General features: G+C 45.2%; 2 protein-coding genes across 4 annotated transcripts; one reads left to right on the top strand and one right to left on the bottom strand.

Moving 5' to 3' along the window:
* Window positions 1-2,186: 2,186 nt before the first annotated feature.
* LOC107317627 (cytochrome P450 4B1-like) lies at window positions 2,187-10,414 on the bottom strand. Its single transcript, XM_015870539.2, has 12 exons — window positions 10,068-10,414; window positions 7,044-7,188; window positions 6,350-6,394; window positions 5,912-6,039; window positions 5,361-5,485; window positions 4,885-5,036; window positions 4,326-4,432; window positions 3,748-3,938; window positions 3,333-3,466; window positions 3,177-3,241; window positions 2,822-2,904; window positions 2,187-2,666 (listed from the first exon to the last, which is right to left on the bottom strand). Exons 1-12 carry the CDS (start codon window positions 10,245-10,247, stop codon window positions 2,498-2,500), a joined length of 1,524 nt encoding a protein of 507 aa, XP_015726025.1. The 5' UTR covers window positions 10,248-10,414; the 3' UTR covers window positions 2,187-2,497.
* A 1,013-nt stretch (window positions 10,415-11,427) lies between these two features.
* On the top strand, window positions 11,428-26,413 carry EFCAB14 (EF-hand calcium binding domain 14). 3 transcript variants are annotated; one of them, XM_015870500.2, is made up of 11 exons: window positions 11,429-11,838; window positions 11,955-12,103; window positions 14,616-14,761; window positions 16,619-16,717; window positions 18,735-18,845; window positions 19,440-19,505; window positions 20,313-20,504; window positions 20,699-20,779; window positions 21,715-21,826; window positions 22,453-22,584; window positions 23,662-26,413. In XM_015870500.2, exons 1-11 carry the CDS (start codon window positions 11,657-11,659, stop codon window positions 23,835-23,837), a joined length of 1,446 nt encoding a protein of 481 aa, XP_015725986.1. In that variant the 5' UTR covers window positions 11,429-11,656; the 3' UTR covers window positions 23,838-26,413. The 3 variants fall into 3 exon arrangements, with proteins under 3 accessions (XP_015725987.1, XP_015725986.1, XP_032302042.1); XM_032446151.1 differs by having other exon boundaries at window positions 11,720-11,838; window positions 11,938-12,103; XM_015870501.2 differs by lacking the exon at window positions 20,699-20,779 and having other exon boundaries at window positions 11,428-11,838.
* The last annotated feature ends 50 nt before the right edge of the window (window positions 26,414-26,463 follow it).

The following is a 26,463-nucleotide window of genomic DNA, read 5'->3' as shown; positions in this document are numbered from 1 at the left end:
AATGATTGCAATGAGTGCCCTTGGTAGGGGCTGTTTCATTTATACTACAGTCTCTGAGCTATCCACCCTCTATGAGGGCTTACAGGATAAACCTGAGGGTTTCTAGAGAGCACTTTTGCTTTGACCTGAAAGATGTCACATTTATGAGCTGCTCTAAGTCTGTTCCTGGGTTTCCAACACCCTTGCTTGTCTTCCAGTGTTGTATGTAATACCATGAATGTTTGACCCAGAGCCTGGTAAATCTTTAGAGCCACTTCAAACTATTCTGAAATATAAAGAAAAGCACCAATGCTTCTTGTAAGGAAAAGCTGAGGATTCAGGCATTCCTTAGGAAAGGAATTCATCCTACATTCATCTGTAACTCAAGCAGGAGAGACTCAGTTTGCTTTCGTGCTCCTGAGTAGGAGTGACCAACTCCAGAGGTTTCATGGCTGTGGAAGATGCATCTTCTCTCTTCCACACAGCACCTCCAGCTCTTTCTATGATCTTCTTCCATCATCTTCAGTATTGTGATTAATAGGTAATTAGGAGAGGAGGCACTGTGGGCTGATCAATAAGCTGCTTGGGAAACTAGGTGAAAACACAGAGAGGATTTGGACAGATCTGTTGTGATTTTTGAGGTTAACCGTGAAGTTCTAATGGTGCATTCTACAGGACATCCCGTTCCCAACCTCCAGTGCATCATGGACTTGCTCTGCCACGTGTTTTTACTTCTCACCTAGTTCTAAAAAAGCCTTCAGTCTTGTTGATGGGCTGTTTCCTAGGAGGGTTCTGAACGTTTAGCCTCTCCTGTAGCCTTATGTGTGACTGTGGATGGCAGAGAGAAGGGGTGGGGCTGAGGACATGAGGGCAGTGAGATGGCTTCTATGGGTCATTTATGCTGAGGACCTGTAGCACAGGCATAGAAGTTGGGTGTCTTGCCAGGGTCATGTAAGGGACAAAGAGAGAGACAGGGGCTGAGCCATTGGCAGGTACCAATGGAGCTGTTTTGGGGTGTCCTATGAAACCTACCCAATAACCAGAGTTACTGATCTGGACCCGCAATCCCCTATAAAATAGTAGAGAAATCACCCAAGACTCACAGGTGGAGGAACCTGTCTGGGTAATCACTGGCATGGAGTCAGACTAAACTTTATAATGTCCTAGAAATTCTCACAGGGACAAAGTCCTTGGAAAATGTGTTTGATCATGGGCAACTGAGCAGGGTGGATTTTCACCCATCAGGTTCCCTGGTAGTTATTAAATAACTAGTATCAACTGCCAAGTGTGGAGTTAAGGATTCTTGGGTTGTCTTGAAGGTCAAGTGAGCATACTGCCTTGGGCTGATAGGGGAGACAGAGCAGTGTGACTAAGCCCTCATTGATGGGGATTTCAAGCTATGAAAGTTGCTCTTGGGTTTTGGGACTCTTCCCACTTAATTTAGACACCTCAAGAGAAGCAATGAGTTGGTGCATGCTGTTAGCATCCATTGCAGGAGGACTGCTCTGCCAAACAGGTGAAATTTAGGTGGCAAATTGATGTTTTGAACTTGACATTGCAGCAGCTGCTTCCCTGGGTGTGTCTGTGTTTATTCAGATAGGAAGAAGAGCCCAAGCTATCTATGTGTATTCCTGTAGTGCTTAGTGCTGAGAGATTAAATGTAGTTGTGTTGCCAACAGAAATAATGTTTCAGGCTTCCTAACACATGATATATGAGGATATGATAGAAAGAGCCCAGCGAGTGTTGCAGAGTAATATGAGCTGTCTGGATCCCATCTGACGACACGCATCTCTGGGGTGAATTTATGTCTGGAAGTATTTAATACAGCTGCCTTAAAACTATGCTGCAATACTTATTTAATTTACAGGCTGCTCCCAGTGTAAAATCCCAGTGGGGTTTGGATGGGGATTGCTGGTAGCACCTGATATCAGGTTTGCATTGAGAGCCACATGGGTCCTGTGCAGGGACCACATCCCCTGGGGACAATGTGCCACCCTCTGTGCTTGGTGAGAAGGTGACACCAACAGGATGATGTGAGTTAGTGAGAGATGGGGCTGTTCAGCTGTAGGGTTAGGGTAGTCCATGGTCAGAGGGCAGGATGGGGATGGGTTGATGGTTGGATGATCTTTTCCAACGTTAATAATTCTATGAGATGCTGGTGGGGCTGAGCTGGTGAGCGTTAGCAATCCAAACTCGATACAGCAGCTGTTACAGGAATCAATGGTTTATTAATGCAAAAATTACATCACATTTTGCAGCTTGAGCAATAGTTCCAAGCCCAAGCTGTAACCAGTGCATTGAGTGCAATCAGGCATTGAGTGAGAGAAAAGAGGTGAGGTCAGCCCTGAGCTGACCTGCAGGCACTGGGGTGCCCACAGGGACAAGTTTGGCTCCTGGCAGCCATGCAGGAGCAAGGAATCCTCATACCCCAAGCAGCTGTGCACCTTGTATCCCAGGCAAACATTTCATCCTGGTCTGCTAGGTCCCTCCCACTGATGCTCAGGCCATTTTCCAGCATCAAGAGATTTTCTTTAAGTACAAATAAATGCCGTTCTTGGAGCGAAGGATGATCCGAGGTATCTTACAGGGGGGATTGGTGAGGTCAGGGGACAACTCGAAGCGGAGCAGGGTCAGCGCCAGGGCCACCTTCATCTCAATCATGGCAAACTGCTGCCCAATGCAGTTCCTGACATGAAGACAACAATCATCCAGGGGACACAAGCAGGGGACAACCAAGGGGGCTGGAGAGAGGAGCCCTTGGCACATACTCCATTGGGCTACGCCATTCCCAAGGACATAGATTTCTGTGCCCCACTGCTCTTCCCATGCCCAGTGTTTTACCTCATTCCAGCAGCAAAAGGCAGAAAGGCGTGAGAGTGCCTGCCAGATACGTTCTCTGGAGAAAACCGCAGCGGATCAAACACCTGGGAATGAAGTATGTACAGCAAGAAAGAAGCAGTTATTTAAGGAGCAAAGGTACTGTGATTGGTACCCTCAGAAGTGCAACAACCCACTGCATTGTAAGCAGTGATCACAACTAAGAAGCTGTGGTGCATGGATTCAATTTAATTCTTCACCTATAAGCTAAACGAAATCCTGTTCCTGCCTGCTACTACAAGAAGCTTCCTGGAGTACTTCATTGTTAAACCCACTGCAGAAGCAACACAAATGCCACTGTTTGAGCACCAAAACTTACCAAAGGATCCTTCCACACTGAGGGATTTCGGTGAATGAGATAAATGCTTATTGCAGTGACAGTGCCTGTAAAGTAGTTGAAGAAGAGAAAAGGGCTCAGTGGCACGGACACACAATTTTACTGCTGTGATGTTGAGCAGAACCAGGATCCACAGACCTTCTGGCAGGGTGCGGCCATCATGGAAGGTGATGGGCTTGCTGAGCTGCCGGGACACACCAGGCACGGGGGGGTAGAGGCGAAGGCTCTCCTTGATGCACATGGTGCTGTAGGTCATCTTCCCCAGGTCTTCCCTGCAGAGACAGGGGATGCTGAGCTTCAACTGCCCTCCTGTTTCTCCCTTGCGATGAATGGGGCACGGAGGGAGCATGGGTTTCTGCACGTTAAGCACCCCAATAACATTAATAACCACTCAGCGAGCTTAAGGACAGCATGATGGTGAAACACAAAAAGCCATGGCTACAACAAGCATGCAGCTACCAGGAAAAAAACAATCCCTTAGCACTCCAGCCCCCAGGACTTGAAGGCATTGTTCATTTAGGAATGACTGCAATGGGGAAATGTGCAGCCTTACCACTGAATGGTGTCCCGACTGCCCAGAATGTCCCGGATCTCCTCCCTGCACCGTGTCTGATGCTCAGGGTGTGATGCCAGGCAGTACAGGACCCACGAGATCCCACTGGCTGTGGTGTCATGCCCCTCGAACATGAATGTGTCCACTTCAGCGCGCAGGTCTTCATCAGACAGGCCAGCTCCATTCTCATCCTAGTAACACAGACAGCTTTAGAGGCCCCATTTAGTCCAGGAGGGGACACTGCAAAGGGAGGTGATGATGCCTTGGATAAATCTCTGCATAGACTGAATTTAGGGCTAGTTTTCTTTTGCCTGTAAGCCCTTTCCCCATGATATTAAGACTATGAAATCCCTTTTCAGGTTGTCACCCCAAACGTTGCCAGCATCTCAGTGGTTGAACACTGGGACATCCCCGTTCTTCCTCATCTGGGTAGGACTGGGCATGATGCCTGCAGCTGATGTAAAACAACATTCCCAGGGGACATCTGTGAGTTTGTGGCACTGCCACACAGACTGAATTTTGCTCCCTATGGCACGTGCCCTCCTCAGCCATGATGAGCCATGTACCTCACTTCTCACCTTGGCACAGAGCAGAATGTCCAGGAAGTCCAAATGCCTCTTCTTTTTGATCTTCTCAAACTCCTGTTCATCTGTAAGGGACTCCTTTCGCTCCTTGATCACTTTGTCTGAGTAAATAAGAGCTGAAGACTCAGCAGGGCAGAAGATGCTGAGCCTGGAAATCATTTCCTGAACACAAATCTGGTCAAAGAGGTGGCTTCCTCCCTGCTCCCAATGCACTGACGTGTATTTCTTCATGCAGGTAGTTCTACTTTTTCAGGAGCATGACAATAAGTGACATGCATGTGGCTGTTGTTGCAATAGCAGATCCTTTTCCACAAACTTCTTTGTCCACCACAGCTCCCTTGGTCTGCAGGATCACAGTATAGGGGCAAGGGGGTAACACACATATGGGGTTCCTATGGGGATGCCTGATTCTCATCTCTGGATGGATTTCTTTGTGCCAGAGGCTGGAGACAGCAGGTGTGGCAGACACAGCACTTTGGCCACGTCTGTTCCTTGAAGGCTCTTTCAGACACTCTATATGAAAACTCTGGGAGAGGATAATGACAATGCATACCTGTGTGGTCGTGAGCGAGCTGGCAAACCTTCCTGAACCGGTATCCGTGGGGGCTGAGCCAGTAAATGAAGTCATTGTGGTAGGGGAAGATGCGGAGTCGCTGGTGCACCAAGTGGCACAGGTCATAGACAGCCTGGATGTAGGTGTTTTGCCTGGAAAGAAGGGATGGGATTCACACTGCTGCATATGCTGGGAAGGCACTATGTACCAGCCTGGAGTCTGCTCTGTCCCAAGCTTCACTGGGGCTCATCAGTAGTGACTAACCAAGTATTAAGTGATAATGGCATCAGGAAGAATTCTGTAAGCCTTCTGTAAGAAGGCTGTTGCACAACTACAGAGCAAGTTCTTGCCCAACAGACCCTGCAGTCTGAGTCAGGTTTATTTAGGTCAAAGCCTAAATTCAGGTGTGTTTTGACAAGCAGTTTGCCTGTATTCCCTCTGAGCTGCAAACTTTTATCCAGGGTTTGGGCACTGACCTGTCGGTCTGGCAGTTGCTGTGGTAGCTGAAGGCACATTTCATGATGCTGTCGAGAGTCATCAAGCTGACGTGCTCAAAGAGCTCCACCGGTTTCCCATTTGTGATCAGCTTTTCCCACTTATCCTAGTGGGCAAAGGAGACAAAAATGAGAATGCAAAGGACAGTTCTGCGCTCATCCTCCCATTAGGCAACACATGGGAGGTGTCTGACTGAAAAGTTACTTTGGATCCTTTTTCTTTCTGGGGCCATAAGGAATTGGTGACCCAAAAGCTAAGAAAGGGGAGAGAGACCGGAACATGGATGCACCTGAGCTCTTATAGCATGAAACCAGGCTGGAGAACAGTGCTTATGTGGATGGAATTTTGTCTTTGGTACAGATTGCCACCTAGTGGAATGGTCTGATACAGCGGGCCTCCAGCTCCTTGCCCAAGTCATAGCTCATCTTTGTAGGTACTAGCAGCCAGGGCACTGCTGGAAGACCCTTATCACATGTTTACAGTCAGGATCATGGGTAATAACATAGGACAGAGGAGCAGACGCTGTCCCTACCAGCATCACATTGGTAGACTCTGCCATGAGGGCTACGTAAGGCTTCAAGACGTCGTAATGAAAGCCTGGTGTCAGGAGCTTCCGATGTTGGTGCCATTTGGGTCCATGTAGGATCAGCAAGCCATTCCCTTTGGAAACAAAAGCCATGAGCAAGCAGAATGGTTTCTACAGACACAATACAACCAAATGTGCCACAGTAGATCATTCCCAGAGGTTGTGGTCACCTCCAGGTGTAAGCGATTCTCATTTGCACAAGTAGCTGCATCTGAACTTTAACTTAAATCACAAACATTAGCATTATTTAGCACCTTTTCCAATAAGAAGAACAACTTCAGGACATTGTTTTTTGGAAGGAACAAGGAAATGCTGCTTATTTATAATGTGTTCTCAACTAACTTCAGGATAGTTCCCCATAGGCAAAGGCTTGAGAATACCTACCAATCCATGGGATAAGGTGCTTATAGCTGAGGTTATCCTTGGGATCTGTAAAAGAAATAGAATGAAACAGTAAACATTTCACCAGCATCACTCTATTGGTTGGCACCTGAAAGCTCGCCCTGGGGGTATTGCTTTCAGTTGGATGTGAAAATGAACTAGTGGCATCCTTGCAGAACTGACCACTATTTCATGGCAAAACAATACTGTTGGGCCTAATTGTGAGAAGATGTATAAGCACAGATGCTCAGACTGGAGTAAACAAAAGTATTCGTAGTCCAAAGTTGAACGGGCATGTTTCAGGGTAAATGATTTACCCTCTCAGACGCACTGTTGAGCACCTTTATCTCTGAATGCACCAAACCAATGGCTCAATGGGACTGAGCCGACACCAAAGCTCTGAGCTGCCTTCTCCTTGCTGAGATCACGCTCTGAGAAGGGAGCATTTAAAGGAGGACTCGAGGAAGATAGAACTACTAGTAGATTTTGGGGATCCCTGGTCCCTTGCAGCCCTCAGTGGGCCATGCAGTTGCATGCCAGGAGCACATGGCAGCCAGCTCTCTCTATAAGATAACCCAAAGTTGATTTCTGTAATAGCACCTAGTTGTGACACCCTGCCTTGTTGAAAATTGCCATCCTGTCATGGGAAAGCTGCATTCTGTGGCTGCTGCTCCACAGCTGAACCATTGCCTCTTACCTCCTCTGGCAAAAAGGGCTTTGGCATATTCAGGGTTGGAGACCACCAGGAATGCTGAGAAACCCCCAAACCAGACAGGGTGGGCATGATTGTACTTCAGTGCCCAGGCCTCTGCCTTTTCCAGCAGTTCTTCTTCTTTGAGAAACTGTAGTTGTGGAGAAAGGAAAAGACACAGAATGCTTGGTGAAAATACAAGATTTCCTTAACCACAGTTTTCAAAAGCTCGAGGTCTTCCTGCATCACAAAACCAAGCTACCACCAGCAAGGGGCTGCCCAGGGTTTGCAGGAGCAGGAGGAGCAGAAGTGCTTATTACTTTCAACCATCATATAAAACAATTATTCCTTATCAGTTGATCATAGCCATGGAGAGCACCTTTATGGGCAGAAGTGTGCATTGCCTGTTGCTGCAAGCATGGACATCATTACTTAAAGCAATGGTAGTCGACAGTTCACTCTTTGAAAGCAATTATAGTTTTATTGCTTTTATAGCCAGTTTTATTGTATATTACACAGGCAACAAACTGGTTAGATGGGTTGGTGCAGAGTCACAAGCAGAATCAAAAGGTCCACACGTACAAATTGCATTTTCTTTAAACAAAAACTGCTCTGTCAAAGCTGCTAACTCATGCACAGATGTAGTCCAGCTATGACAATGCAGAGGGAAGGATTTTGGTGAGTTAGGGCTGAAACAGTAGCTGCTGAAATGCAATGAATTCGATAGCAGTGTAGAAATGAGCTGAAATGTCACCCTATTTACTGAATTGAGTGAATGTTTGCTCAGTTCCTTTAGTGCTGACTTCTCTTGGTTCAGCTGTTTGCTTGGCTGGCATTTCTCAAGCGGATGTTTGTGCCCCAGCATTGTCCCAGGGGGTCCGGCAGCAGTTGAGCCCCCCACCAATCTATATCTTAGACAGTGTCAGCAGAGAGGGGACTTGGCATGGTGCCTGTGTTTCCTCCTGTTGGTGCGATAACAGAAAGCATAAACATGCTGGAAGAAATTGGGACGGCAATAAACCTTGATGTGTTTGGCTTTTCCAAATGGCTCTAGTCCCAGCAACAGTCATTGAACCTTTAGAGCATTGGCACCCAGTTTGATCTATGCTGCTGGAAGCAAGGCAGATGAGTTCGTGTGCAAGGAGAGGTTATTGAAGGATCACTGAGGTTGGAAAAGACCTCTAAGATTATCCAGTTCAACCCCACCCCACCATGCCCAGTGACCACATCCCTCAGTGCCACATCCCCACGGTTCTTGGACACCTCCAGGGACAGTGACCCCACCACCTCCCTGGGCAGCTGTGCCACTGCAGCACCTCTCTTTCTGACAAGTGATTTTTCCTCATATCTAACCTGAACCTCCTTTGGAGAAACCTAAGACCGTGACCTCTAGCTCTATTGTGGTCACCAAACAAGGACAGAGAGGAACGTCCACTGACAGCTCCCGCTTCTTAACCAGAGCTTCAGACATGAGGTTTTGGGTAAAAAATCAACACCAACAACAACTACAAAATACAAAACAGCACTTCTGTTTCTTCCTCCCTTGGGTGTTTTGAAAGTATAACCCCAGCTCTTCTAGGGAAGGAAAGTGATAGCATGATCTCACATTGAAATGCAAGCTTTGGAATGGATCCAGCATTAAAAGCATCTGGGAAGAGGTGCCTAAAGGGATTTTTAGTGACCACACACTGATAACAATTGAAGCAGAGGAAACACAGGAGCTGAAATCTGAGCACTGAGCTGCACTGCTCTTGGTCATAAATAGGCATCCTCCAGTGGATGCTGAAACAGGCCAGATGCACACGAGAGGCTGCTGAGGGACTGAGCCCTCCTGGGCCACCTCCCTCCGCTCCCCATGAGGAAGGGTAGCCAGGATGCTCTGGGTTTTAATAGCCATGGTGCTGCAGTGAGACAGAGCTAGATGGAAAGAGGAGCTCTCAGTGATCCCCCAAATACAGCTGCCAGATATCCTGTCAGCTCCTTCTCCACCAAGGCACCTACAGACGTTGCTTTCTGAATGCGTCCAGGGTACTGACAGCTTCTTCACCTGCTGGCTTCTAGCAAACTTAGCGCTGTGTAAAACTAACAGAACTCCCCTTCAATAACAGAAGCATGCCCAATGTAAAAGGTTACCTTTGTAACCAAGGTGAAGGGTAAATTCAGAACAACCTAACAATTATGGGCGTGAGTGATCAGCACCAAAGAGTTCAATCCCAGTATAATCTGGCACAACTGAGAATCTGATGAACATGCTCTGTTTAATTGCACTTTTAAAGTCTAACTGGCACTGCAACAAAACCCCGACCTGGCCTGGCCTTGTGCTTCTATTGCCAAGAGCTCATTTGTACTGTCAGACACAGAGAGAATGCAGCATAGATGTGGTCACTCAGGGGTCTCCTGTCCAGCTCAACCTTTCCACCAGTTTTTCTGCCTTGCTCTTTGGGTTGGTTGTTATTTAATGTGCCAGGGCAGGGGATCAGCAGAGCCCAGGTGAGGGGTCAGCATGCTTTTAGAATCACAGCATGGCTTGAGGTGGAAGTGATCTCAAAGACTATCAGAGCAGGGTTGCATTCACTACAACAGGCTGCTCAAGGCCAAGCTGGATGGGGCTTTGAGCGCTTTCAGCACAAATTCAAAAGCTTTTCCATTTTTGCTTTAATTAAAAAGCCTTTCACACTGGCCAGCTCACAAAGCTGCCAGCAACCAACAGCCAAACTGATCTGCATGGAAAAATACATACCTTGAGGTACAGCCATGCGCTCCAAGCATGACTTTCTTACATACATGTATGTAATTATCCGGGGGGGGGGCGGGGTGGGGTGGAGTGGGGTGGGGGGTCAAGTCAACCTCATAAAGCCTTAAATCCTGTCTCATCTCCTTGCCAACCCATCGCATCTTTCCCCATCACATCCACACACCGCTCCCAGCTATCACAAGCAGAGAAAAGGCACGGGGAGAAAAGAGTCCACCCGCACATCACCCGCACGCGTCTCAACCCCTCCCGCAGCGCCCACCCGAGCCCCACCGCACCTCCTGAACGTGCCCGAGCAGCCAGTGCGTGGGATGCCCGGGGAAGGCAGACATCGCCCGCATCAGCTCCCTCCGCCGGTGGTACAGCTGGATGGCCTTCAGCAGCACGCATGTAAGGCAGAAGACAGCGGCCAAGTGCAGCACCCGGGCCACATCCACTCCGAACCAGGACGCCTTCATCCTTGCGGTACCCGCGGGCACCGACGCTCTTATCCCCCCCCCCCCACGTCGGTCAATATAGGGCGGAGGGGCCGGGTCCGCGGTCCGAGCGGCCGCCGAATCACGGCAGCGCTTATTGCGGTCGGAGCATCCAGCCGTGCCCGGTGTCGGGGCTCGGGCTGAACGGGAGGAGGAGCGCGGGCGGTGCTGGGCACTAAAGGAGGAGGGGAAAAGCCCTGAGCTGCCGGGGAGCCGCATCGGTTTCCCTCTGGCACCTTTATGCGTATATATGTTCCTAATTGCCCCAGTTAATTCGAGTTTCTTCTCAGGAAACCCAACGTGGATATACTATGTGGATTTTCAAGGCTTCGCTCCAGTGATGCTCTCGTGGTGTGACATGACCTGAGCTATAATTTTAAGCTGTAGTTTATAAACAGTCGGGACAAAATGTGGAGGTGTGTTCTTCACAGTGAGATTGGCAAGGGACAGATGAGTTCCATGACAGACCAAGTCACAGACATAAAGCAATGCCCAAAGCCACAACAGGCTGAGAGATTGCTGGGTGTTCCTACATCAATGGGCTCACGGCGGTACCACCAGGCTTTGAGTACTGCTCCTGTATGGGATTCAGAGGGAACCAGGGCACCAGGGCTGGCTGATGGACATGAGGGGATGCTGTGGAGAGCTGTGATTGTTCAGTATGGAGAAACATAGCGTGGTAAATCCTGCTGACAATAGCAGGACACGGGGAAATGGTTTTAAGTTAAAAGAGGGAAGATTTAGGTTGGATGTTAGGGGGAAGTTCTTCACTAGGAGAGTGNGGCCCTGGAACAGGCTGCCCAGGGAGGTTGTGGATGCCCCGTCCTTGGAGGTGTTCAAGACCAGGTTGGACGGGGCCCTGGGCAACCTGATCTAGTAAATGTGTATGTTTGGTGGCCCTGCCAGGCAGGGGGTTGGAACTACATGATCCTTGAGGTCCCTTCCAACCCGGGTCATTCTGTGATTCTGTGATTAAGGTTGGAAAAGTACCCGCCCCATGGACGTTGTTAAGCTCCCTCTACAGCCAAAGTCCCGCTTGGTGGAGGAGGGATTCGAACCGCGGTCCCCTCACACCACGTTCATCCCAGCGGAGAGGCGGGGCGGGTCCCGCCGCCCAACGGGAGCGCGTCTTGCTGCCGGGCTGGGGGCGGGCCGCGGCGGCGCCGGCAGCTGCTATGGCGGGGGAGGCGGAACGGGACGAGGCTCCGCGGGGCCGGCGGGGGAGCAGCGGCGGCCCCACGCAGCGCCTGTAGCCGCGGAGGGGCCCCGCGGAGCTGGCGAGTCGGGGCACGGAGGCGGCGGGGGCCGCGGTGGCGGAAGGAGGAGGAGAAGGAGGAAACAGCGAGGGGCAGCCGCCGGCCGCTCCGCCGCCCCCCACGCCGCACAAGAGGATGAAGAAGCGCAAGGAGCTGAACGCTCTCATCGGCCTGGCGGCTGATGGCCGTAGGAAGAAGCCCGCTAAGAAGGGCTCGGGACACCGGCTGCTGCGCACCGAGCCGCCCGCGTCCGACTCCGAGTCCAGCTCTGAGGAGGACGAGTTCGCGGTGGCCGGAGGACGGGGCCGATGCGCCAAGTGAGAGCGGGGCCGGGGAGCGGCCTGGGGCTGTGGGGTCAGCGTCAGCCATGGGGACCGTGGGGATGGAGGGGTGTGAGGTTGGACTGATGATCTTAGATGTCTGCTTTCCCCAGGGGGGACTACGTGCGCTGCTGCAAGTTCTGTTACCCGCTCTGTGCTTTTGTCATCCTGGCCGCCTGCGTGGTGGCCTGTGTGGGCCTGGTGTGGATGCAGGTGGCTCTCAAGGAGGATCTGGATCTGATTAAGGAAAAGTTCCGAACAAGTAAGTACGTGTGGGGTTGTGCTGCTGTGTGTCTGCTTGGAGGTGCTTTCATTCACCTGTGTTTGGTCAAGTGTTCTGCTGCATACAGTGTGGGGTTGTATCAAGTCTGATAACTTCGGACCAGAGGTAACACGAAGCTTTTTAGGTCTCAGGTTTCCTCTGTTGAAGTTAACGTTTAAGTTTTCAGTTCTATTACTGCTGCTGTAGTGCTGAGGTTCTGAGTGATGAGGTTTACCTGAAGTGCTCTTTGCTTTACCTTTGGATACAAGGTACGCTTTGGTATCTTGGTTTAGTAGTGTATAAAAGCCTATCTGTTGAAAAAGCAATAAGCAGAGGAGCTGTGTGAAAGGAGCAGAAGGCAGCAAAGCTTGAAGTTTCCTGCACTCAGCCTGTAGAGTATCTTTGTTCACTGCAGATTTTGTCCCATAACTTTGGTCTTTATTTTGTTTGCCCAAGACAATCTTAAGGCCAGTGTTCTTGGAATTGAATTGAAAAGCTTGAGGATGCTCAGGCTGGAGGCAAATAGAGAACTTCATTTGTTTTATGGTAGAAAGAGAGGCTGAGGAAGTGTGCTTGATGTTGAGAAGTTCTCAACTGTGGGTGTTTAGGGCTTCCTGTTGGGTGTGTAACGTTGCTGAAAGGTGGGGAGGAGTTGATAGCTGAGCTGGCTGCCAAGGTGGAGTCTCATGGCTCTGAGCACACTGGTTTTGCCCTGTTCTGGTCTTCATGCACTGATCTCCTTGAAGCCATGGTGTGTACTAGAAGTTCTGTGTGATGGCATCTGTTGGCTTTGCTGTAGTTAAGTTTCATCATTCATGCTGTATGCAGGATCTTTGTTAAAGCAGTTGTTTGCTTTAGTCATGCTGTCTGGCCGCCACAGATGTGCTTGTTCTTTCCTTAATATCTCTGATAGAAAAACAGCACGTTGTCCTTCATGCAGTGATAAAACAGTCCTGCATTTCCTTGATGCTGAAGTATTATCCCTAGAAGCTGGATGAGAGAGGCATCATTAAAAACAGGAACAGCAACAACAGAAAGGCAGCAAGAATAACCTGGTTCCAAAAGATAAAGTCTTTGGTGGAATAGATGGGTGGAAGGAGGAGCAAAGTCATGCAGGTCCACTGTTCCTATGGCTGCTGAGGATGAACGGTGCTCTGAATCTTCATCTCCATTTTCCCCCCCCATAAGAGCAGATTTCTATAGCAGTTCTTGTTCTGCCATCCTCTGAGCAAGCTGAGTGTGGAATGAGAGCTTTGTAAAATAAGACTTCTTTGTACGTCTAGGACGTTTAGAGTGGGTGGAAATCATTGTAGCGTTGCCATTTGGTTGTTAATAGTGATGCTGAGAACGTGCGTGCGGTATCTAACCTTCCTAGCACTGTAGAGAAGTCTTAAATGCAGTTTTGCAGTACACAGTGAGAGTAGCAAAGCAGCGGGTGAGCTGTTTACAAGAGCCTCTCACATCTCATAAAATACACCTTTAAAGAATGTTGTAACCAGGTGCATTATTTGGATCTTGAGCTATCAGTGCAGGTTACTCTGTACTAGAAGTGACTTTAGAGTTTGCTTTGAGAGAGGTGAAGTGGCTTTTAGAAAGTGCACAGGCTCTGTCTACTTAGCTGTCCACTCCAGGGGCATCAAGTGCTCCTGAATGGCTTTGCCCCCTTGGAACCTATTGAATTTCCCTCACTGAATTCATCCTGACCCCTACTGTCAGCAATCTGGGCTCTGGAAGGTGGCAGTTTGTGCTGGAGCATTGCAGAGCGGAGCTGCTGGTTGTGCAGAACTCTGTCATCTCCATCTCAAAAGCTTTCCTAGTTTGTTTCCCGTACCTGAGGATTTAAGGTTGCTTAATAACACTGGCAGCTAAACAGCTTAGTCACTGCACACCCGGAAGAGCTGCATTTCTCAGGCTCACTAGGATTCAACTGAGCCACGTTTTCCCCTTCTCTGTTATTAAATGCCGTAATAACTGACTTTATTTCCAAGGCATGTGTCTATTGATTTGTTACACACCAATATCTGTTGGTGTATAACAACATAACCTAAGCATATCCATTTTTCTCAGTTGTCTTGTTGTCACGTGGAAGAACTGTAATCACGTTAATCTCTTTGGAATTCACTTCATCACCAGTGACCTCTTTATATGGGGCACTGAGGTTTGTTTCACTTGTCTCCTTTGCCTTAGTGATGCTGGTAGTTGATGTTTATCGTTATTGTTTCCTATCTCCCTGCCAAAGTAATGCCAAATAACAGCACTAAAAAAAGACCTGTTGAAGCTTGCCGAGGTGACAGGACTATTGCAAAGTGTCAGTCAGGTCTTGTTGGGTTCTCTCTGCAGATGTGAGCTGCTGTTTCAAGCCAATATTTAGTTCAGAAGTGGCAATAAACTCATGTAGAAACTGTTGCTGCTGCCTTAAACTGTAGATGTTTCTGCTTGTCGTTTGTTTCTTGCCTGTTTGACGTTGTTTACTTGGGTATGTTAAGTTTTATATCTTTCTTTGTCTGTCTAGTGGAGTCTAATCAAAAGACATCCTTCCAAGAAATTCCCAAGCTGAACGAAGATCTGGTGCAGCAGCAAAAGCAAGTAGAGCAAATTGAGACCGGAGAACTGGGGCTGAGTAAAGTTTGGATAAATATCACAGAGATCAATAAACAGGTGAGGAGAACTAAGTGCTTAATTCTGAAAAATCAATAGAATTTTGCGTTTACGGAAGATGTAAACCTGCTAGCAAGAGAAAGGAGCTTGTGTGCTCATTTTAATGCAGTGATGAGCCATTCTCTAAGGACTTCTGTGGCCAGATGCTGAACTCTTAAAGTTGAATGGCGTATTAATAGTAAGCCAAAGAAGACGGAATGTCCAGTTGGTCTGGAGACTGATTGCAAAGAGGAAAAGTTATGCAACCAGTGGGGAGGTTTGGGGCAGACTTTAAAGAGAACTGTGCAGTTATTTGTTTTCTTGCCAAATAACTGTGGGGTTTACCATGACAGATTTGACATTTCAGGTTGAAGGAGGGTATTTCCAAACACTTTGTGTGCATAGAGGGAAGTTAATTTGCATCAGCATGAGGTGATCTTGCTACAGAGGAAGTACTGGTGTCTTGTGAATGCAAGATCTGCTGATACTCAGAATCTGAGCTGGAGTAAATCTTAGCTCTGTTTACTCTGGTAGAAATAAGCCACTTAACAGAAAGCTGTTTCCTTAGCTGATGTATTAGCTCACACTTCAAGCAAAGCATCCAGGAAGGCTCTTACTGAAGTTCTTGCCATAGAGGTTAGTGACAGTTCATGGCTGCTCACAGTTAATGGTATCCAGAAGTGTGTGTACCTCTGACACTGGTGCTTTCTGTTACATTTTAAAGACCATTGGGGTGCCTGCTCGGATGGGTTGTTTTCATCCCCATTTAGTGATGAAGAGCTTAGGTGTGGGAAGTGCATAAACACATCTGAAAACCTACTTGCTTTCTTCAGCATCTGACAGTACATGTTATCCACAGATGTTTAGGTGCTTAATGGGACTTTTAGAAGGCTATTATCTGCGTCTTGGTGTTAGAGATACCTGGGACATGGTTCCTGCAGGCCTTTATATTACTTTGGGGTCTGATCACAGTCTTGGCCAGAATTCAGTTGTTGTTTTACCATGAGTTGTTAGGATGCACTGCTGGGAATTATTGCAGCCAATATCCACAGCTGTGAGGCTAGAGCCTGCACACCAGCTGGTCAAGGTTGGCTTATTATAAAGCTAGGATCTTGTCCCTTTTATATCAGCATGCAAAACAACTCCTTTTCATAGCTAGAAGAAAATGAATTTTATGTGCTCGACTTTTCAATTCTCAAATATGAAGAAACTGATTCTTCATTTGTTTCAGCTACCGGTGTCTATAAATTGATCTTAAAATGGTAATGGCAGCAATGAAGGACCAGCTTGTGGTCACTTGTAGTTTGACAGCTTCTTGATTGGAATTAATTTGTTTTGAAGGCTCATAGAATGCTTGTCTTCTGGGTGAAGCAGTTCAGAGAAACCACTTCTTAACAGAATGTGTTAATGATACTTGTACATTCTTTGTCCATCACTCATCTGGAGAAGTTGGCGTGGTTTTGCTGGGCAGGTTTGTGATTGCTAAATGCAGAACTAGATGAGTGTTTCCTCTATGTAAAGGCTTCTTGTGCAATATAAAATAATGATCTTCCTTGAGCAGCAACCTGGCAATAAGAGGATGAATATAAAGTGGTGGAGGGTGCCATATGCTTGTCATTCAGTTTAAGAAACAAACATCATCTGTTGCAAGAGGCTGATAATTTTTAACATAGCCTAGGCAGGACTCCTAACCTAGAAACAAGGGTGTTTTGTGTCTACATGTGTGTGTATATATATATATATATATATACATATATATATATATATATATATATATTTAGTTCTATCTTATCTTTTAGTGTTAAAAGTTAATTTTTAATTATGTGAAAGTTCACAATCAGGCTTATGCTGACTGATTGTAAATATTCCTCTTTGTAGATATCACTATTGACCTCAACAGTAAATCATCTCAAAACCAACGTGAAGTCTGCTTCGGATTTGATTTCTCTTCCTGTCACAGTAGAGAAACTCCAGAAGGCAAGTACCATAGATGTATATTGCTGAGTGCATCCTGCAGTGCTGACCTGCAGATGGGCTCTTGGGGACAGCAAGACAGTAGGACTTAACTGAACTTTACATGTGAAACAGTGGCTTCGCAGGTGTTTAAAAAAGCAACAGTAACAAATGAAGGCCTTGGCTCCACCTTTTTGGAAATGGATATGTTTCTGGTTATCTTTATGTTGTCACTTCTTTAACTTGGAGGTTGCTTTCCTTCAGGCTACTTATCTTCTTAATGTCATGTAAGATACTTGGAGAAGTCTGTCTGCAGTTTTGCAGTACATGCACAGCATACATTGTACTGGGATGTTTCCTGACCATGCCTTGAAAGATGAGCCCAAATGAGTGATACAGGCATATGAAGTGACCTCTGTTGATACATTTTCCTGTGCCCCTTAGCTTGAGCCTTCTTTACTGACCCATTTGTTATGGCTAAAGGAAGGAACTTTCCTAAGTCTTCCATGGTAGTTCTGTTACTTAGCCCAGTATAAGTATTTATTGCTGAAGCCAGTTGTCTGTCCGGTTCTCCTTGTGGTTTCTATAGGTTTTCATTTCTCGTTTCCTATTCCTGCTATCATGTCATCAACGAGCTAATACTAAAGCAAGCAGTGTAGTTTGGTTAACCAGGCTGCTAGGGCTAGGATATCCTTTTCTGGGAGGACTATACAGCTGTTACAAACATGCTGGATTTCCATTGTGTCATAAACCATATAGAAACAGAGTTTAGATCCTGCATGTAATTTATGTAGTAAACTTAGTGTTATCCTGCTGCATTTAACAACAGTACTACCTGTACAAAGGTTTAGGGCCTTTCAGCTTGCAGTGATCTGAGCAGCCAGGCTATTTTTGTGTTAAGTCTGTTTGGTCACACCTTGTGAAAATGAAAGACAGTATAAAAACATCCAGAGTTTCAGTCCCTCCTGTTGTATAGAAGTGTCAGATGTGGCATTTGTTTTCCTTTCCTCTTTTGATACTGTCTTTCTTGCACGTATGTTTTATAAGGTTGGTGTAATAAAAAAACAACATGGAAGCTTTCTAAGAAACTATGAGTATATATATACTAGGAGTGTTGAAAAACTATTTTGAGGTTTAAATGCAACCATTTAAATGGTTTGGGTTTTTTTTCAGTATCATTCAAATGAAAAGAAATTTATTTAAAGTCTTGGGCTTCTTTTAGAACACTGGTTGGTACTGTAGCTTCTGGGGGATGTTATAGCTGGGTGAAGCTTCTCTGAGTGATGGAATAGCTTCTGTCAGAAGAGCTTTGGCTACTATGGTTAGGCTGTGGTTGGACTTGATGATCTTCAAGGTCTTTTCCAACCTGGGTAATAATATGATCCTATGGGTGTAGGTGTGGGGCCCAGCTTTTGGTGGGTGCAGAGAAAATGTTCTGCCCAACAATTTGTTGTGCCCGGCTGCATTTTGTGTCACTTACCTATAAGAGAAAGGAAGAATGAAGCTGCAGCAATCAGAAACAGCAGTGGTGTCACAGCACACAGGCTGTACCCACAGAACTTGTGGGGATTTTCCTGATGCTTCAATGCTCTTCTTCTGTTAAAAAAAATAAAGGCAATGCTGGCTTGGAAAGCAGGTTAGCAACCTTTAGCAGACCAGTTCTGCAGTGTGTGACGTGTCTCCTGAGTAGCCTGAAAGCTGATTAGAGCAGGATAAATACACAGCATCAGCATCTGTGTGTTTAATACTGATACTTCATGCAGAGAGGAAGGAAATTGTCTTTATCTCAGGACTTATTTTTTTAATGCTGGAATGTTTGCATTGCTTTGGGAATGTGAAGGCTGTAGTTGTGGTTTCCTTGGGTGTTGTAGTTTAGGGTGCATTCATTTCTTGGCTGAGATGCCATGGGTATGGTTGCTGTTTTGTTTGCACGGGATGTTGTCTCTGTGGCAGTCTGCCTGCTGCTTCATCAACTGAACATTGTGTTCAGGGCATAGAAATCTCAGCAAAAATCTGATTTTTCACTCTTCCTTTCTTCCAGACCGTAGCGACCATAGGTAGCACTCTTACCAGTGTTTCTCATGATGTTGAAAACATACAGACAGCTATTGAAGAATACAAGAAATCCATTGAAATACTCCAGAATGATGTGGTAAGAAAGTTTTACTGGTTTAACAAGGTGAATTCAGAGTTTACCTGCCTCATTTGAAAGAAGCATAAGAGCTCTGTGAAGTTTTTACCTTATGTCTTCAAAACACTTTCCAAATCTCAGTAGATGCCAGTTGATACATGAATACCCTGCTCATCCTTGTGTAGCATCTCCTCTATGATACCATGTATTTTTCTGGTGCCACAATTGGTCCCAGCTAAGCTTTCTGTCCCATAGGTTTTTACATTCTACTATAAAGTTTTAGAGCCTTGGAACTCCCTGCTTCTGTGTGATGCAGGGTACTGCTTATGGTAGCTGTCTGCACTAAGTCCTACAAATGAAACTGTTGAGATGATCTGCTGGTTGAATTAAGGATATGGGTGAGGGTGAGATGATTGACCATCCTTACCAGTAATTTCTTGCTGTATTTATGCTGACCTCTCTTTTGTAGTGGAAAAGCAGCACATAAATAGTTTTCCAGTCACAGTGCAATGCAGCACTACTTTCAGTTATATTTTATCTGCAAATATTCTCATTCTGCCAGTTCTTAAGAGCTTAGTATTTGTTACAAGCATCACTTTCTGCTTCTTTCTTTAGAAGGAACTGAAACTATCCACCACTCTGCCGATGTCTGAGAAAAATCAGACAGAAAACTGCAAACAGGTATTTTTCTCTTCTGAGTAAAGAATATCGATACAAGTATCAGTGGAACTTAAATTTTGTGGGGGTTTTTGTGTAGTAGTATGCAAAGAAAGTATGGCTTTTATAAAGGCTAAATACAAATGGCATACATCAAAACCAAGTACAAGATAATATTACTGTAGTTTGTTTCTGTGCACGTGCAAACATGGAAGTGCTGTAACCTGCGAGCACTTCTTGTGTGTGTTTTAACTAAGTGAAAGGTAAAAATCAAATATCAAACAAATTACGGCGTACTTTGCTCATGTGAATGATTGAAAAGCTTTTTATTAGATGGATTTTATGGCAGGTACTTGCCAATCTGAGCAAAGTAAGGAGTGGTGTGTGTTGAGTCACCCTTGAAATAATGAAGTGTGCAAAGAGGGGATTAAAAAAAGGAGTATCCATGCTTAGCGTGGAATTATCTTGAATATATTTAATACAATGTATATGTTCCTCAAAAGTGTGTAAATGTGCCTAGTACCTGATTTCCTGGGGAGAAATAATTGGTGTAGTTACTAAGCTTGCTCTGGAAGATGAGATGAATAGGCTTTGTGTGTTTGCTGGCACAGCTGAATTGATTCCATTAGAAACAAAGAGGTTAACGTTGAGGAAAATCTCAGTCAAACTTTGAAAGCTGGAATAACTTTGTAGAAGCTTCTTGTTGAATGTGTCCAGTGTTTCTGTGACGAGACAGCCTGATGTGTGCCTGGTTAAACTGGGTCAGCCACCATGTTGTTAATAGCACTGCAGAAGTCAGGTAAACCAACACGTCTTGGTTTTATATTTCAGGAAAGCCAGGCGCTCCACGCAGCTTTGGAGGAGCTAAATAATACTATAGTGACAAACCAGAAGTTGAATGACATCAAGCTTCTAAATGTGGATTCAGCCATTGGTAACCTCAGCCGGAGGGTTATGCTGTTGGAAAACACTTCTGTTGCTGTGAATAAGCTGGACAAAAGGAACAACTTGTCTGCCAGTCCGGTAAGCATGACTGTGGGTGTCTGCTAGTTTCAGTTTGTTCTGCACAGCACATATACAGCTTCTCAAGGTCTAACTAAATTGAAAATAAAACTTGGGAGGCTTTATGCCTGGCAAACTTGGAAGAAAAAAGCTTTATTATAAAAAAGAAAAGTAAGTATGTGAGTATACTCAGCTCTCCTCCATTTTCACTATAGGGGAATGATACAACTACCTCTCTAAAAGTGAAAAATGAAGATCAACCAGTTAATGGAACACATTCAAATAAAGAACTAAAGGTAAAGTAAGGAACAGAAACTGTACTGGGTTAGTAGACCCTGTCATTGTCTTAAAATCATGTTTTAAATGAGTCTTGGAAAAAGATCTGCAGAGCTGCTGTAATACGCTTTCATGTAGCTGAAAGTTTAGGGAGGTTCAGACCATTGTCTGTTGCAGTGAGGGACTTCAGTAACTGGCTCAATTTGAATGCACTGCCATGCTTTTAGCAAAGGTGGTCCAACTATTGTGAGTTCATGCTATAAATGGTGTTATAGCATTTACCTGTGTATAAACACTTTATTACTGGGCTTATGTTTATCCTTGATAAGCATAATGCATCATAAGGGAAATTGTGAAAGGGTAATAGGAAGGAAAGTCAAGAAAACAGCGAAGCCCAAGTTTGCACAGTGCTCTAACTTCACATCAGCAGCCTCAGGAAATAGCAGCCGAAACATGACTTAGGGGAGCTTTGTACTAGTGGACAACCTAATGACAGGCTGTGATCTGGTTTAACAGACTTAACAGAAGGGTGAAGTTATAGGTCAGAGTTGAGGGGTGGTGCTGTTAAGGTTAGTTTCCTATCTAAGAAGACAGATGAGTGACCTGGCTGTGCTGCCAAGTGAGACTTGAACTGCTATGAACAGAAGCTGTGATTTGCTTGACAGGTATAGTAGTGCCAACATTAGTGTCTGCAAAATACTTGCCTACTTTGGAGGTTTAGATACTGAAGTTTAGATACTCTTCTTATAAACGATAGGAATTTGGTCCTGACATGTTCCCATATATATGTGTTATTTAATTTATATTTAATCTAGTTAATGATTTAAAACTTGATCAGCCTGGAAAGCACTGAGTCATTCAAAAGTACTTAGATATTTTAAATGAATTTTTCTCCTAATCTTCTCCTTGCACTGAAGGGAGTGTTTTTGAACAGACTTCTTTTCCACATATGCAGGAAGCAGGAACCAGAGATTCTCAGGAATTAAATCTAAGGGAGAAGCTTCAGCTACTCAATGCTCGTGCAAGTAAGCCAGAAGATGACCGACCCATAGAGACATCAAGGAATGGTAAGGATGTTGTGTAATGGTAATCTCTAAAAATGGATGTTCTTCATGTAACTAAAAGAATAAGTAATGAAGGTGAATCAGTTGCACTGTTTACTTAAAATTTTTGGAGATTAGTTCATCTGACATCACAGAAAGCAACTCTAAGACATAGAAAATGGTTTACAGATATAAAAGTTTGAAGATGACTTTTCCAGCAGTTGCTGTTATGGGAGGAGACAATGATACATCCCTAGAGGAGGGAGAAGGTGGTGAACGCAACCCAAGCAGGCAGATGTTAATTCAGTTACTAAAGCTTACTCAGTGCTTCCAGAATAGGAAGTAAAAAGCATTTGCCAACCAGTCGTTCTGTGTTTGATGTTTACAAATATAGTTTTCCCAAGTACAGCCTGAAAGGTGAAAGCTGTATAACTGTCCAAAAATCAGGTTTTCTTTCTTGTGTTCTTCTAGTTATTAGTAAAAGTGCATAACATCGCTGTATTCTGGAACAGTTTTGCACCGTTTTCATCCCATATGGCATCTCTGCTACAAAAAAAAGACTTGAATTAGTTCTTCTGGGGTTTTTGTTTGTTTCTGTTAACTGTGATTCTATGGAATGAACAAGACTAACAGAAATTGTTTTGCAACAGTTGAAAGTAGTCCAAGTACTATGACAAAGCCCACAGACCTTTCAAGGCTGGCTTCAAGGTCAGCTGATGACAGCACAGAGAAGAACAGACAGCTGAGACATCTGTCCTTACCAGGAATTTCCAGCATAGAAGGTGAGTCCTTTCCAGGCTGACCTTTCCTTTCTCTATACATTTCATGTTCAGGAGACGTTAAATATAACTGGAGTTATGGCAGTGTTGGGATATTCTGTGATCACAGAATCACAGAATGACCCGGGTTAGAAGGGACCTCAAGGATCATGTAGTTCCAACCCCCCTGCCTGGCAGGGCCACCAAACATACACCTTTACTAGATCAGGTTGCCCAGGGCCCCGTCCAACCTGGTCTTGAACACCTCCAAGGACGGGGCATCCACAACTTCCCTGGGCAGCCTGTTCCAGGCCCTAACCACTCTCCTTGTGAAGAACTTCCCCCTAACATCCAACCTAAATCTTCCATTCCATTCCAAACTCATGATGAGTTTGGTCAAGTTGAAAAGCTTGGGAACCATAGACGTAACAGAAAGAAAAGCATATAAACAAAAAAAAGCAGCAGAGATTTAAACAGGTGTGTTCATTAGAGTCAGTTGTCTATTTTGAGTGTATTGTATCAGGTGCCCAGGAGACTGGGGGAGCAGACAAGGTCAGAATTAGGATACCGTAGGAAAATGAATTAGGTGTGAATGCATCTGTTGTTTGTCTTTCCTTTTTTCTTCTCCCTTCTCCCCTTCAGAGGGCGCTGCCTGGTGGAATTAATGGTGTCTGGATCTTGCAGTTCAGTCTCTTCAGATACTGAAAAGTCATTGCTTTGCATCAGAAAGTGAATAGACACTTTTGCCTTTATGCGATTGGTGCTGTTGGTATGGCAACAGTCATTCGAAGCTTGCTTTTGTGAAAGACAGCTGCATCTGTATGCAGTTGGTAGTGGAGGAATGGGCTGTTAACCCTGGCCAGAAATAAGGATTTTGTTTGATTTTTAAGACTTGAGAAATATTGATGGTCATGTTTTGTGTTGTTGCTTTTAACCTCCTGAACTTTCTGACAGCACAGAAGACAAACTGCATGTTTGGAGATGCTTTGTTTACTTAATGACTATGAGGTAACACGTGATGCAGTAAAACTGGAAGAGTAACTCGTACAGTGTTCATGTGTGCTTCAAAGGATTACTTCTGAATCATTGTTCTCTTTGCAGACCTTCAGGATTTGTTTGACAAAGCACCTGAAGATGCTGATGGGAAACTCTCATTTGAAGACCTTCAGAAGCTGCTGGGCTCTGCAGCCCAAGACTCACAGATCTTTAAGAAATTTGACACAGATGGTGATGAGAAATACTCATTAGAAGAACTGAGATTAGCTTTGGGTGTATAGGATAGAGGTTTAGAAACGTGATATCGAGGAGTGCTACTGTAGCTAAAGGAAACTACGGGACGTGAAAAAACACACTGCACTTTCCCAGTCTTTTCTTGACCTTCGGGGTATACACATAGACACTTATTTTGTTTGCATTAACTGAAAAGAAACTTAAAGGTTTAGATGTCAATATGGCATAATATTGGGATTGTGTTACAATCCAGAAGATTCCCACACTCGTTTAGAAGCACCTGCTGGTCATTCTTTTTTCTTTGAGGGAGTTCTTGTTTTTAATTTAAAAATGTGTACATACCAAAATAAAACGATGGTTTTATATTTCACTGCAATTTGCCTTAAATTAGAGAGCTGCACTTTACGTAAAGCAGGAAGAAATCTGTCTTGTAAAGACGGGCTTTTTCTGCTTGTAAATATCTGAAATAGCTTAAATTATGCATATTTAAGGAGAAGTGTCAGGGGTTGTGCTGGCTGTGAACTGATTATAATGAGAGACTCGAGCCTAAAAGGAGTGGTTGAGAGCTTCTAGTTTTAACTAAATATATCCATGGTTGAGATTGGAGTTAGGCAGAGGAAGAAAGGAGAGAGGAACCATGCACATCTATAGCAGGACTTACTTTCAGAGGGAAGAGTTGAATGTGTTTTTTATATCATGAGCCTACAAGAGCAATTACCTACCAAGTGCTTGGGTTTTCACTTCAGCATTCTCTTAGCTTTGCTGTATTGCATCCAGATTACGTTTTCGAAGGTGAGCCTATCTGGTGTGGAAAAGAAAAAAGCTACTGAAGAACTTTATCAGATACTGAAGAGGTAAAAGCCTTCAATGCAGCCTGCTGAGCAGCAGCCGAATAGCTCTAACCCTGCTCTCTGTGCAGGTAGACGTGCACTGAGTCACGCTGACTGATTACTGTGATCAGGCCGTGTGATCAGGTTTGCTGATGCTGCTGGCTTCTTCCACCCACTGTTGTTGAGGTCACTGATGAAGTGCCAAGTTAAGCTCCTTGTCAGTAGAATTGTGAGCAGGTGGGGAAGGCTGATTTGGTTTTGTTGGTGTTTTTTTTCCTGGTTAACAAGCATGTGATTGCTTCTTGGTACTTTAACCTTTGTCTTCTCCTCAACAGAAGGATATAAAAGGTAGGGCAGGCGGTTGCATCAGCAGTCTCTACTGACAGGTGCTTTGTGAGCAAGGCTTCCTTGGTACAGGGGCACTTCAAGTTGTGTTTATGCTGGTGGATCTAAACACCGAGCATGTTTGCAATCTATGTTATCTTACAGGCCAGATCGGGGCCAAATGAGATGATTCTGCTCACAATATCACTAATCCTGTTGGGAATTTGGTTTTTGTTTTGCATGATTAGTGAATTGAATGTAGCCACCTCACCGAAACATCAGTTTATGTGGAAGTCGGTTCATAGCTGTTGAATGTTATGTAACTTCGGGCTGGATGTTTATAGTTGTGTAACTGTATTCTGGAAGTATGTATCAGTGGAGGAATGTGCACATTGAAACCCTTTAACCTGTTGCCTGGGCTTCTCTCACTGTTGCTCTTCTCTCCTATCTGGGTAACGCAGACATGACCCAGTAAGGAGATGCTTTTTGATGTGACATTTTAAAGCTCAGTGTTTCAGAACAAACCCAACTCAACCTTGGCTTTAAGAGGCTGAGAAGCCAATACTCGCTTCTTGCTGCTTCCTGCACCCCTTTTATACACTTCCGTACAATTCCTTAACCAAATAATAATAATAATAATAAAAACCCTAGCAATAAAATGTATACCCATTCTGGTATTTTATTTGTACATACTGTATCATAGCCATATTGCCAGAGTTTGCAAAATATTTTTGGAAGTATAATTTGTACGAGATTTACCTTAAAATTTAAGGGAATTATTGTATTGCCACGTGTGAACCTACTGCTGGTTTTTGTTACCGTATGCTGCACTTTCTCGGAGGCTTTTCAGCAGCAGTTGTGAAGTTGTAGAGCTTGTTGAGATGGCAGTGTGCTCTGTGTGCAGCCAAGGAGCTCTGTTTGGTGCTGCTTAACACGCATGTCCAGAGTACGGCTGATTGCTGTTATTGCTGCTGTGTAGGATGGACTTGTGCATTGAGTTTAACCAGATATGACCATGTCAGAGTGCAGTGGTAGCTTCTATTCAGCCTAGACTTGCTGTTTGCAGCCTTATAACACTGCTGTGATCTGTTGTGTGCTCAAGGCAGAGGACTTAAGTGCGGGATGGTGAAGCAAGGTGACCCTATGTTTATATGGAGGCTCACATTGGGGTGCACCGTGCTGGTAATGGGGTACAGCTGTGCCCAGGCTGCAATGGGAGCACGGTGCCACTGCTACAATCTGATGCTGGGCGTCATTTCCACCTCGTGTTGTTGCTATATTATTTTATGGTGACACCTTCATAGGGACCGCTTTGTATTTTCAGTTTACCGAAGGCTCACTGCTGCGCTGCACTTTGTGTTTCAATAACATATGAAGGCTTCCCATGTCCGTGCGAAGCTGGCTTTGTACCACCAAAACACCACACGGCTTTTCTCATGTAACTTTATCTCAATAAAAGCTCATTCGTAGCGTGCGCTTCTCTCGCTCATTCAACAGCGGAACGGAACGGCGAGGCAAC

The sequence above is a fragment of the Coturnix japonica genome, chromosome 8 (assembly GCF_001577835.2).
Source record: "Coturnix japonica isolate 7356 chromosome 8, Coturnix japonica 2.1, whole genome shotgun sequence".
Taxonomy (NCBI): Eukaryota; Metazoa; Chordata; class Aves; order Galliformes; family Phasianidae; genus Coturnix; species Coturnix japonica.
Note: the sequence above shows the minus strand (reverse complement) of the source record. Positions and strands in the feature narration are given on the sequence as shown.

Excerpts from the sequence above, each read along its gene's own strand:
- LOC107317627 (XM_015870539.2), bottom strand. The coding sequence starts at position 10,247 with ATGAAGGCGTCCTGGTTCGGAGTGGATGTGGCCCGGGTGCTGCACTTG. Across the intron at positions 6,040-6,349 it reads GCACCTTATCCCATGGATTG|GGAATGGCTTGCTGATCCTA; the intron begins GTAGGTATTCTC and ends TTGTTTCCAAAG. Across the intron at positions 3,467-3,747 it reads AGTCGGGACACCATTCAGTG|GGAAGACCTGGGGAAGATGA; the intron begins GTAAGGCTGCAC and ends CTGTCTCTGCAG.
- EFCAB14 (XM_015870500.2), top strand. The coding sequence starts at position 11,657 with ATGAAGAAGCGCAAGGAGCTGAACGCTCTCATCGGCCTGGCGGCTGAT. Across the intron at positions 19,506-20,312 it reads AGACAGAAAACTGCAAACAG|GAAAGCCAGGCGCTCCACGC; the intron begins GTATTTTTCTCT and ends TTTATATTTCAG. Across the intron at positions 22,585-23,661 it reads AGGAATTTCCAGCATAGAAG|ACCTTCAGGATTTGTTTGAC; the intron begins GTGAGTCCTTTC and ends TTCTCTTTGCAG.